At 35.9% G+C, this 12,512-nt stretch overlaps 1 protein-coding gene across 1 annotated transcript in view; it reads right to left on the bottom strand.

Moving 5' to 3' along the window:
* Gabrr3 (gamma-aminobutyric acid type A receptor subunit rho3) overlaps nucleotides 1-12,302 on the bottom strand; it is a 44,197-nt gene extending 31,895 nt beyond the window's left edge. The window contains exons 1-2 of the mRNA XM_015478414.1: nucleotides 12,178-12,302; nucleotides 3,089-3,201 (exon numbers count right to left, since the gene is read on the bottom strand). Of these exons, the coding sequence (XP_015333900.1) occupies nucleotides 3,089-3,201; nucleotides 12,178-12,302 (238 nt within the window). The remainder of the gene's footprint in view (nucleotides 1-3,088; nucleotides 3,202-12,177) is intronic.
* Nucleotides 12,303-12,512: the final 210 nt, after the last annotated feature.

Here is a 12,512-nt window from a genome sequence, read left to right as displayed (position 1 = left end):
AGCTTCTAGACTGACGTTTCTGACCAAAATTATGGATTTTTTTTTATGCCTGAACTGACTGAATACTTAAGCCATTTGAGCATCATTTAGCCCCAGTCTATGATTGTCAGAAAAATTTCTTAATTGTCAGATGATTTGCCACCTGTCCCTAAGTAGCAGATTTCAATTGCATTTTTAATAACCTTGCAAAGTAGCCTTAGGAAAAGAATATTTCAAAAATACATTATCACTTAAAAACATCTTAACAGATCAAACAAAGGGGAAATTTAGGGTTAATTTTATGTTGTTCTGTGGGCTGGGGATGATACAGGGGATGGAGAGTAAAGGCATATGTTTTGAGATAAAAGTGGTGGTAGGCATTTAATAATCTCTAGCAGCAGGTCTCAAACTGTCAAGCATAGGTGAATCACCAGGGGATCCTGTTACAATGCAAGTTTTGATTCAGGAGTCCTGAACTGGGGCCTGAGCTTCTGCACTTATGAGAACTCCCGGGTGATTCTACAGCTGGTCCTTGTACCAGTTTGAGAGACAGGTGTTTGTGGCTTGCTTATTTCAAGGTTCACATTCAAGGACAGTGATTCGGTCACTGACTCTGACTTTCAGCGGCCTGAAGTAATCCCTTCAGAAACTCTTTCCTCTAGAATAGAAAGTAATTTGACTGAGGAACGTAACCTGTTAGGAATTAGGGCAGCTTTTGGAATTGGCGTTTCCACCTTGTCGAGCTTCCAGCTGTGGCGCCTGAGACAGTTGCAACCATTCCCGTTCCACTGGCGCCCTCTAGTGGCTAATAAGACCAGTAGCCGGCAAGTTTAACTGGATTTCTGGCCTCTAAGAGGTGATGATAGAAGAAATATTTTACAAATATAGACCAAGGAAGAGAACACCTGAATGGTGGTTATAGGGCATAGTATACAAACTTTGGGAAAATTTGATGGGATGAGAAACAGTCCATTGAGAACAGTGGAAAATTCAAATATCTTTGGAATTTGGTAAAGATGATATATTTAAAAAATAGTGAAGGAGAGAAAGAGAGGGAGAGGGAGATGGATAAGGGAAGGAGGGAGGAAGGGAGGGGGAAGAGATATAGATATAGATATCGATAGAGATAGAGATAGAGAGATACTAAGAGGAAAGAAAATGAACACAGTTCTAAGTTTGTGAATTTCAAGTCCTATACAGTCTTAAATTAGGATTTAATAAGTGTCAGAAACGACCAGAAAACAAAAAACAAAAAAATTAAACTCACATTTAATGTGATGCTGATAATCTGACACAGTGGTTCTCAAAATGTGATTCACATACCAGCCTCATCAAGCAACTTTTTAGAACTTTTTAGAAATGCAAATTGTTGGAGTCACCCAGTTCCAGTGCTTCAGAAGTGCTGTGGGTGGGGCATGGTAAGGACCCTTCATGTGATTCTGATGTTCAGGAAAGTTTGAGTCTCCAATGTAAGGAGTTAAGATCAAGTCCTTAGTGTTGCAACCCAATGGATTCCAGAAAATTAAAAAAAAAATCAAAACATGACAAAATAGCCCTCAACATACAACTACCTAACATACTTTTACAAAAAATTCCTGTTAACAAATTATGTATCAAGGGCATATACATGCCTGTTGGCCATAAACACAATATGACAGAAGGATGAAGTGTCCTCCAGCCCACTTGAATGGTGAGTTATTAGTTATTCATCAAAAAGTTATTCTGTTCTACAGCCAGAGGACCTTGCTTCTCCCCCTCATCTACACTGCTCTAGCTGCAAATTTCCAGGAGTCTGGAAAGTTGTCAGTTCAGGAATTTTTGGAGTGGAGACTTTGGGTCAATGAAAAGGACTCAGTTGGGTTCAGAGAGTTCATTTTAACTGGTTGATTTCACCACACCCTGCACATTACTGGAAAACTTGGTGCCCTCAGTGATGTGGAAGAATCTGAAGGGAATACACTTTGATCCAAGCACACACCTCTTCCATGGCCTCCTCCCATTCCCCTGACTGGTCATTGCATCTTTTCCACCACTTACTACTTCCATGGTCTTGAGCAAATCTCCCAAACTCTCTAAGCCACAGTTTCCACACTGGATTATTAAGAGTTATGATAGTGCCTATTCCATAGGATCACTGTGACAGTGAAGTAACAGTGCATTTCAGGGCTTAACATACTACCTATTTTTTTTTCTTGGTTATCAATTTTAATCATTAAAAGTGACAAACAGCAACAATAGTTCAGCAAAAATTGGTTCACAGGGAGCCATGGCATTTGATATACTATAGTTCTTCCATGAAAGTCAGGCATTCTAGCTCATGAACAAGATTTCATAATGAACATCATGTTATTGAATTTATACATTGTGCATAAAGAAGTAAGTTGGTGTGTAGGCAAGATGTATTTATTCACTGTTTACTAAACAAATTTTATTTACAATGGTGTGCACAGTAGAAAGCACATATGGGGATTGAGTTACCCCATTAGGTCCTGCTTATGACACATCTAGAGAACTGAAATTGAGCCAGGCATGGTGGCATGTGACTGTAATCTCAGCCACTTGGGCGACTGAGACAGGGGCATTGCAAGTTCAAGGCCAGCGTCATCATCTCAGCAAGGCCTTAAGCAACTTAGTGAGAACCTGTCTCAAAATAAAAATAAAGAAATAAAGAAAAAGGGCTAGGTATATAGCTCAGTGGCAAAGCTCCTGGTTTCAATCCCCAGTACCCTTCTCACCCCACCCCCCAAACTGAAACCGAACAACAAATATACCATTTATGGTAACTTTGAAATATTTTTATAATCCTATCATTTTGAGAAAAGTAATAAATGTATGATTAGTAATTCTCATTATTACTATCATTAATGTTATTAATGATAATAAATTACACAGTAAGTTCTAGACTATGATGTCCAACCCATTTTAATGACTTGTGTCGATTTCATTCAAGTGAAAATGGATACGTTTCTAATTGTTCTCCTTCAAAAGAAGTTATTGTAAGTTTTTTTTAACTGATGGCCTTATGTTTGGTCTTAATTGCTTCTATTTTTTAACTCCATTTTAGCAGTACAATGAGTTTTAACATGAGTTTTATAAAGGTAATACTCACCTCCAAATCCAGGTCTTATTGCAAAATCATGGTCCTCTATGTGGAGGAGTTGCTTATATTTCAGGGGCCTCACTTTGGTACTGTCATCCTTCCTCATTCTAGCTTCTTGTTTGCTGTCCCACCCCAAGAAAAAAAAGAATACTTTTGAGATATATATGCTTTTGAATTTGGTGGGGGTACTAGAGCTTGAACTCAGGGGTGCTTTACTGCTGAGCTACATCCCCTAGTCCTTTTTATTTTTTCTCTTGAGACAGGGTCTTGCTAAGTTACAGAGGTTCTCAATAAGTTTATGAGGCTGGCCTGGAACTTGAGATGCTCTTGCCTCTACCTCCCAAGTCACTGGGATCATAATGGTGTACCACAGTGTCTGGGTAACTTCTGGATATTTTTGTTTATGTTATCCATCTGTGCTCAACATAGTCTGTTCTGAAATCATCACATAAAATCTCATTTCCTCAGTTCATATTATGCAAATGCCAATATTTACTCTTTATTATGTAAGGATGGAGCAGGTATGATAAACCAAATTTTGGAGCACTCGAAATGATATAGTGGGTATAGATTTAATGTCCAAATAGGCAACATTTCTCACAATATGGTTGATAGTCTTGGGATATCTCAATTACTTGGGTGAAGGTGGTCAAAATTCACATTCACATATTCATGGACCCCCATCCCAGAACAACTAAATCAGCTTTCATGGAAACAACCGAGTCACTACATAATTTTTGGGATTACCGAAGTTGAAGAGTCTCTGTATTAAAACAGTGAAAAAAATAAAAGCATTGCAAAATTGTAAACTGATGAGAAAAATGTTTTACAAAGACAAAATAAAAAGAAAATTTGGGAGCAGGCTGAAATCCTGGCAGAATGACTTGCAGAGGTTCTAGGACACAGGGATGGCAATGCCTGGACCCACGCAAGCCAAACTGTGAAGGATGTAAAGTGTATTTTTAACCATAGTTCTCTAGGGCAAAGGCAAGGTGACGATGGTCTCTCTGTAAGTGTCCTGATGTGGGAACAAAGTCCTGTCTCCCTGGGTCTGTGAACTTGGGCACATTGCTGGATTCTCAGACTCACTTTTTCCCTGAGATACCTGCTTCCCAGTGACACTGTGAGTGTGGAGGCAGTGTCTTGGAGAGCCCAGCTCCTCTGTGAGCTGCAGTCTTCTTGTGCAGGAGACCCTCCTCAGATTCCCCTTCTAGAAAAATATCCTGGTGGTCTGCAGCCACAGTAAGGCAAGACTCTCATGGGACTTCTGGGTGAATCTAGTTACTCTGAATTCCCAATATCCATCTGGATAAACAAATATCTTCTTTAAGCAATCGAGGTCAATTGTAACTCTAGACTGCTGGAGGCAATTTATTTATTTATTTATTTTGGGGGGTACTGGGGATTTAAAAAATTTTTTTTCGTGCCTGTAATTGAAACCACGGTGTTCAACCACTGAGCTATACCCCCAGCCCTTTTTATTTTTATTTACAGACAAGGTCTTGCTAAGTTGTTGAGGCTGGCCTCAAACTTAGAATCCTCCTGCCTCAGCTTCCTGAGAGGCTGGAATTCCAGGCCTGGGCCACTATGCCCAGCTGGAGACAATTTTCTAACTCAGTAAAATTACTTTGATGGGGGAGAATTTCAGTTTGTGAGCAGTTGAAGAGATGTGTCTGGGCATGTAGTCTCCTGAGATCATCCAGTGTGGTCTTTCAACGGGGCAATTTCTGGAAATCTCTGAGGTCTACAGACATACTTTTTCTAATGATAGGAATAAAGAAACTGGGAGGAAAAAAATCTGATGTTGGTAGAAGGCATTAAGTTTGACTCTAAATATGTTAAGACATTTTATCTTATGAATAATGGAACACATAGAACTATTTCTTTCAAGAAGCTAAACTAGAAAAAATCTTCTAGGGAGCTAAAATGAACTATTTATTAAAAAAGTAATAGCAGCTGGTTTTATTAAATGCCTACTATGTTTAAGGCGTCATGGCAGATGTTTTGTAAATATTATCTTCTTTGGCATGCATCCAAAACATCTGGTTTCCTGGGCCTGATGCCCAGAGTTTCTGATTCAATAGCTTTTGAATATGAGAATTTGCATTATAACAATTTCTCAGGAGAGCCACTGCCCTAGAAAATAGTAGACATTTAATAAAAGCTAGTTATTTGCTATTATTTTAAGAAAAATGGAAATGTAACTTTGTAAACTTAAGAAAATTACTCCTTTGCTAATAATATTTTAATAATACTATTAAATGACATGTCACTGATGTATCCTTTATAAAACTTATCTCTCCATGAGATTGAAAAGGATAAATTTTAATTAAGAATTTCAAGAACACTGAACACAGAGACTGTTGTGAAATGCTCTCTTGGCAATACTTGAAAACACATGCATCTATTTTTGACCTAAGGGCTCTTCTGTTACAGGATGGGACGTTCCATATTTATCTATTTTTACCATTTTTAAAATCTCATCTATTTCCCAAAAAGGAATTTGGTGCTTGTATACTTACCCTCTAAAGGAATTTTGGAGATTACCTGCTTCTTCACATATACATAAATAGACCTCTTTAGTTTTTCCATCATAAGTTTTAAAATTACTTAAATATTTATGACTAAGAGAAAACTTATATTCATCATTTAAATGTAGCCAATGAATTTGAACTATTTAAAAATATATAAGCAAACTCTTCTTTAAAATATTAGAAATTTTATAGTGTTTCTATGTTTAGTGATTACTCTTTCTTTTCTTCAAACTTGACTTTCCATCTTATTTCCCCCATAGAAATTTATGTATGTATGTATGTATGTATGTATGTACCAGAGATTGAACCCAGGGGGCTTTATGAAACCCAGGGCACTTTATCACTGAGTAACACCCTCAGCCCCTATTCCCCCTTTTTGAGACATGGTCTCACTAAGTTGCTTAGAGCCTCCCTAAATTGATGAGGATGGCTTTAAACTTGAGATCCTTCTGCCTCTGCCTTCTATCTTCGGGGATTATAGGTATGTGTCATTGTACCCGGCTTCTCCATAGAATTTTAACCACACCATAATGTGTCTTCTCAAGAAAAATGTGTGTAGATTGAAATTAACTTTTTGTTTTGTTTTGTTTTCTATAACCATTACAAATGAAGTAAAGCATGGCTGAAGTAAATATCGATTCTTATTAAAATTAAGAATGAAATTTTAGTGGAAGTACATTTGTTTATGAAATGATGGTATATTTTTCCTAATTATTTTATGTATAAGTAAATGGATGTTACTTATTGCTAGAATGAAACTGAGTTTATCAAAAATTTTGTTTCTATTTTTTATTTTTAATAGATGAAATGTTGAAAACATTTGTTCAGATATATGTAATTATGTGGAATTTAATATTTTAAATGTTGTCTTAGCAACGTAACAATTATTTAAATTTCTTCTGACATGTTTTTCAAAGTCACATTGTATTATATATCAACAGTCATTTTTAATGGGTTTTAACTAACAAATTAACTAGGTTCTTTCTCTCTAGTTTTGTTGAAAGCAAAAAAATAGTAAATCATCTAGTTTGGAAAAGGATGCATCATACAGTCATCCCTTTACTTTTTGGGTGGGGAGAATGTCTCTTTGTACCCAGGAAGTTATTACACACTGGGGCAATGCACAGAGTAGGATCTAGGAAGAGAGAAAGGTACACTTTAACTTTTTCAAGTTGGACAGAGTAATCACTACAAGACAGCTGAGTTTTCAGGTGGAGTTTTGGCAAAAAGGTCAAAAGAAAGTTAAACTGTTTAAAAACTTTGCATGTCCCCATAGAGATAAACCTCAGGAATATAGATGCTTGTTTGTTTAAAGGCCTCTGGCTTATCAAAATACATTAAAAAGTTAATGAAATAAAGACAGAAACAAAAGAGAAAAGAAGCAAATACGTTTACTGAACAGCAAATATTTATTGCTGTTACTTATATGTGAAGAACATCAGGTTCAGCCCAGAACTTTCTAGTCTTATTCCAGGTATGCAATATTTTAAACCATTCTGTGTACCTTCTGGTCTCTTCCCCATTCTAGAAGAAATGACTTCAGTTTTCATAGTTACTGAGAGAAAGCTATTGAATAACTTCTGTCTGAGGAAAGGCTCTTCCAGAAGTCCTGATGGGATCAAACAAAGAAATCTCAATTGATGGAAGACGGGTACATCAGCATTCTTAAACTTTGCCTTAGCCCACAAAGTGCTGTGAACATTGTTAGAGAGACAGAGGTGTACATCTTGGTAATAGTTGAGGTTTTCCTCTGACTTAGGACTTAGTCTTAAGTCTCAGGGGAACTAAGAAGGTCTTTGAAGAAGACATACTAGGGAAAGATTTTTAAAGTACTGGAATTGGTTGACAGAAAACAAAAACACCTAACTCATTCTGTTGATTTAGACTCTCATTAATGAAAGGAAAAAAATCTCATATTAATTGAGTCACACTTTGTTGGATGCTTTACAGAACTGTTTTCCCAAGAGTTTGGAGACCTGTATATTTGATTAGTCCACTAGAATCAGAACTTAAAAACAACTAGGCCTCACGTGAATAGACTATTTACCCAAGGGAGGTTGTAATTAACAAGTATATTTAAAAGTTTAATTGAAAGAGTTAACAGTGGGATACCAATTAAAACTACAACTACTATTTTATACCTATTAAATGCATAGAAGACAAAAAATAATGTTAGTATAGTTCCCTATACTGATAAGGATATGATGAAATGGGAGTATTTAAACCTTACAAGTAGGAGAATAATTATTGGAAAACTATTTTAGAATTTAATCTCAGGAGCCATAAAGATATTTTATATGTTTTGACTCAGTAATTCAATCCAGAAAAATTATAATTTTTATTAGTAGAGGAAATAAATACATGAGTGCAAATATTTATTGCTGTTACTTATAGCAGTGCAAAGCTGAAAATAAATGCTCAATATTGAAGGAGTTAATTCTCATTCTTTAATTCCAATTAGTAATATGAAGTGATGAAAAATATTAGAGTATCTATGAAGCAATGAGGAAAATGCTTAATTTAAGAAAATATAAAATACTTTCTATGCTGTAACTTTAACCAGGTATATGAATTAGGATTGAAAGTCAATTTAGAAAAGAGAAGCATAATGGAGATTATTTTGGTACTTTTCCATGCAAAAACCCATTATTGTTATAGTGCTATTTGTGTAGTGATTTATAAATGATCTAGACCAAGTTGGACCTTGTCTCTAGGATTGCTTACCTTATCACTCTTCTTGTCATTCTAGAAGCATGTCCTATTGTTAACATGGTTATTTTTTCTCACTTTGATATGAACCAGTGCACACTGAAGTGCAGTTTATTGTTCCAAGCATATAGGCAAACTTTAAAATAATTTTATAGACATTAGTTTTCTTTAGAAAAATACAAAATATAACAAAAAAGTTTATTAGAGTGATAGATGCAAATCCAAGGAATAAAGTAAAAGTAGTGGGAAAATCAGTTGGTTCAATGTTTGATTAAGAAAATCTTCATAATTATGGATCCAATGTTTATTTCCAGGTCCCTGATGCTCGTGAGGTGCCTTAGAGAGGACATGACACATTAAATAGAGTGACTCTTGTGGCCTTATGTAAGGGCTCTGAACACCTGAACTCTGGGAATGCTTACTTGACTTTAGTCAATAGCCCATCTTATATAAAGGAAAAACCTATGCAGATGAACGTTTCTGTGAAAGAGCCAACCAGGGAAAATGTTCCAGTTGAAACACAGCAGTTCCTATATCTCCCTTGGGTCTCTGTCAGCTCACAAGTTCAGTGGTGATGCCTCAGCTTCCTTATTTGCAAAATGAGAAAATTGGACCAGATTAAGAGCTAGTCTGCAGACATATTTTGGATATCTCCTATGATATATTAAATTGGAAAATCTCATATGAAAACCTAGACTCCTGTTTCCTTTGAAAAAATCAGAATATCTGGTAACACTGTGCTCAAATTCTCTTATAAAAAGAGAAGCCTGAACCTGATGAGACACACCTCAGAAGAGCATATATCCTGCAATTAGAGTTTCTGCATCTCTCTTCAGTCTTACTTGCTTGCAGTTGCACTTGAATTTGCAATCTCTAGGTCCTTACTGACTTTTACAGTGAGTTTAGGGAGATGTTGATAGTTGTTTAACAAATGGCTCTCCAGGTTTAAAAAAGCCTTAATTTTTAGTGTTTATTTATGTCAAGTGAATTTTGTTTTATTTTCATGAAGTAGAATACTTCCACAAGTTACTGAACTTTAAGACAGAGATTGTCCCTATTATAGTACATAGATAACAATATGGCATGGAATACTATGGACTAGCATATTATAGACTAATACAGTATGGCATAAGATGATATGGTATGGCATATTGAAGTAATTCTACCATAGAGATATACTAAGCCTAAATAATCTCAAGACCTTAGATGATAGCAAAATTTAGTAAAGTAATTAGGAAGTGGTGAGTTAAATATTTATTGCCTTTGAATTATAAATAACTTATTTAATTATAAATTTATACAACTTAATTTTTAATAATTTTTTTAACAGCATACAAATTTTATGAAAATTTATCAAGCTTGGTGGCACAGATTCTAGTGCTCTGCTGATTATTCTTAAGGCCAGGGTCAGTGTGTCATTCCCATGGTATCCTCAACCCCCAACGCAGCACTTCATGTGAATGTCACTCAATAAGATTGTTGAAAGAAAGACTACGTATTCAATGAGTCTATATATCTCCTCCTTTCTGCATTACGAGGGAGCCAGATTTTCTCCTCAGGCAAAAGAGGGACATTTTCATTTGCCAAAACTTTCTTTGTTCACGTTCTTCCCTGCTTTGTTTTTAAGAAATAAAAGACATTTTTGAAGCAAAGATTTTAAAAGAAATCTTTAAATTAAGAAAAGTGAATGTTCATATAACAAATAAGGTTACATTCTGAATGAAAATAGTTAATAACAAAGCACTTAAGGGCTAGATTGCATGAAAGAGTAGGTTCAAGATGATGTGTATAAATTCAAAGTGAGGGATAAAAATGCACTACATAATTTTCAAAGGAAGACCATGACTTCTTTTCATGTTCACTCTGTTAGTTCTTTTGCATTATGAAGGGGTAGATTATTAATTCATTCATTTCTTATTTGTTGGTAATCAGGTTGGATGTTGGGGAAAAACCCTCACATAATAAATCTTGGGCTTTTTTCTCTAGAAACTATCCTGTATAGTAATTCATGTATTTTTTGTCAAATGCTTTAGAATCTGCACAAGAGATCCTGAGTGACAGCTCAGAAATTGGCTGGCTGTATTATTCACTCAGGGAAAGTGCCTGGTTTCATTCTAAGTGGCTACTTCTGGTTTACTAAGTCCCCAGTGCCCTACAGGATTTTTCTTTGAAGAACAAAAGAAGCAGATATAAATTTTAATGAATTGTATTCTAGTTTGTGGCTCACAGGGGCATTTCATTCAGGATATAAAGAAGCGAAAACAAACATGTTAGACCTCTTGTAGCAGAAACCTGGTGGCGGGGGGTTTCCTCTGGAGGAAATCTGGCTTGCATAGGTCTGTAAAATTTTCTCTTCCTTTTAATGGGATCTAAAACGAGGCACTTAACAGAAGAGAAAAATTTCCACCATGCCACAGAGAATTTATGTTCCCTTACTGTCCTTAAAAGACACCTAAAAAGGACAGTGGGCAGATTTTTCTGCAGAGACACTGTCTTCAATACTTCCTTAGTTTCTGCCATTGACAGTGGGCCACGACAGTGGATTAGCTTCTATAACAATCTTTCTTCTCGTCTAAACATTTACTCTGCAGATTGGACAAATCCCCCACAGTTTAAATGGCGCATGATATTTAAGCAGTCTTCATTTATTTTAAAATTAGATAAAATATACTACATGAGTTGTATAAGTAATCTGGAAAAAACCCCGCATAGTTTGGTGGTAGAATACTATATTTCCCAAATATTTTCTTTCCTAATTGCCCCGGAGAAGGCTCTGAAGTGGTTAAACTGTACAAGACCTTACCTCATTTCAAATCGGGAGTCTGGGAGAATGGAAGGAAAATGTGGGAGGAAGGCCTTGATTTTTAAGAGCAGAGCAGGAAGTCAGGACTCTAGTCAATCTTCCCTTTCAATGTTGGTCCATTAAAATTTCAGAAGACAAGTACTACAATCCTGTATTCTCTTTCTTAATCTTCTGGTGAATATTTTTATAAATATTCAAGGTGTGAGGGCAATCTGACTGAAACCTTTGTCACTTCATTGACTGCCAGAATTGACTGGAGGATATTACTCCTCTTCTTCCCTCACTTTCTCCTTGTGGGTCTTTTTTTTTTTTTTTTCAAAATTTTGTATAAAGACCTTTTCAAAGACATTCCTTGGTTTTAAAGCATGTATGGGTAATAGAGTGACCGATATTTTCAGGTGCCAGTCTGAAGGGATTCTTGGAACTGTAGTGCTAAAATCTGCAAAGTCCCAGCAAGTAGTGAGTGATGGGTTGGTCACCGGAACAGATAAGTACCTTCCTCACCACATATCCAGAAAACTCTTAGTTATTTATGGCAAAATAACAATGGTGATGTGTTGATATTTTGGAGGGTATTTTAAATGTGTGGAAACTATTCTCCAAAGACAACCCATGGCCTTAATGCCTTTTGATACTATCTCAATATATGATTCTATATGATAGTACTTGACATTAAAAGAAGTTGCCACTTAGACTATTTTCTACTAAAAAAAAATCTGAAGAAACATTAAATGTCATTATTAATAATAAATGTATTACTCATGGAAGAAATACGGTTTCTGAAAGAGGATCCCTACATGAACCATTTAATGATATTCTCCAAAAATTGGTTATAAATAAGCATACAAACTCCAGCAGAGATGCAGGATTTTTCTCTTTCTGATGTCCACCAGGGGGGGATTTATTTTGATGAGTGAATGCTATTTCAGAGATAGACACTGCCACAAAGATGTATTTCCATTAAAGATATGTTTCTGGATTTCCAATAGGTCTGAAGCAGCTGATAAGAAAAACCAGAAAATATTTGCATGGGCTAAACTATGGAGTCTTACCGGGTGTGTTTCACTGAAGTGGAGCACCGGTGGGAGGTCTTCTTGGTGTGAGAAGCAGCAAAAGCATTTGATATCAATGTGATCCAGGCGTAGGTGAAGAAGACCAACTGGGAAGCGAGGACCATCTCTTCCAGAAGAAAGGAATGCAGGTGGATGCAGCTAGTATTGTTATTGAGATTTCTTCTTCATGTGTCTTGAAAAAAATAAATAGCATGCCAAGTTAAAAAAAAAAAAAAGAGAGACACTGCCTTCAATACTGTCCTAGTTTCAGTAGATTAGGTAGAGTCACATCATTTACAGGCTCATGTCTGTCTAGATCATCTGAAATTTAAAGA

This window comes from Marmota marmota, unplaced genomic scaffold, assembly GCF_001458135.2.
Source record: "Marmota marmota marmota unplaced genomic scaffold, marMar, whole genome shotgun sequence".
NCBI lineage: Eukaryota > Metazoa > Chordata > Mammalia > Rodentia > Sciuridae > Marmota > Marmota marmota.
This window is presented reverse-complemented; position numbering and strand designations above follow the sequence as displayed.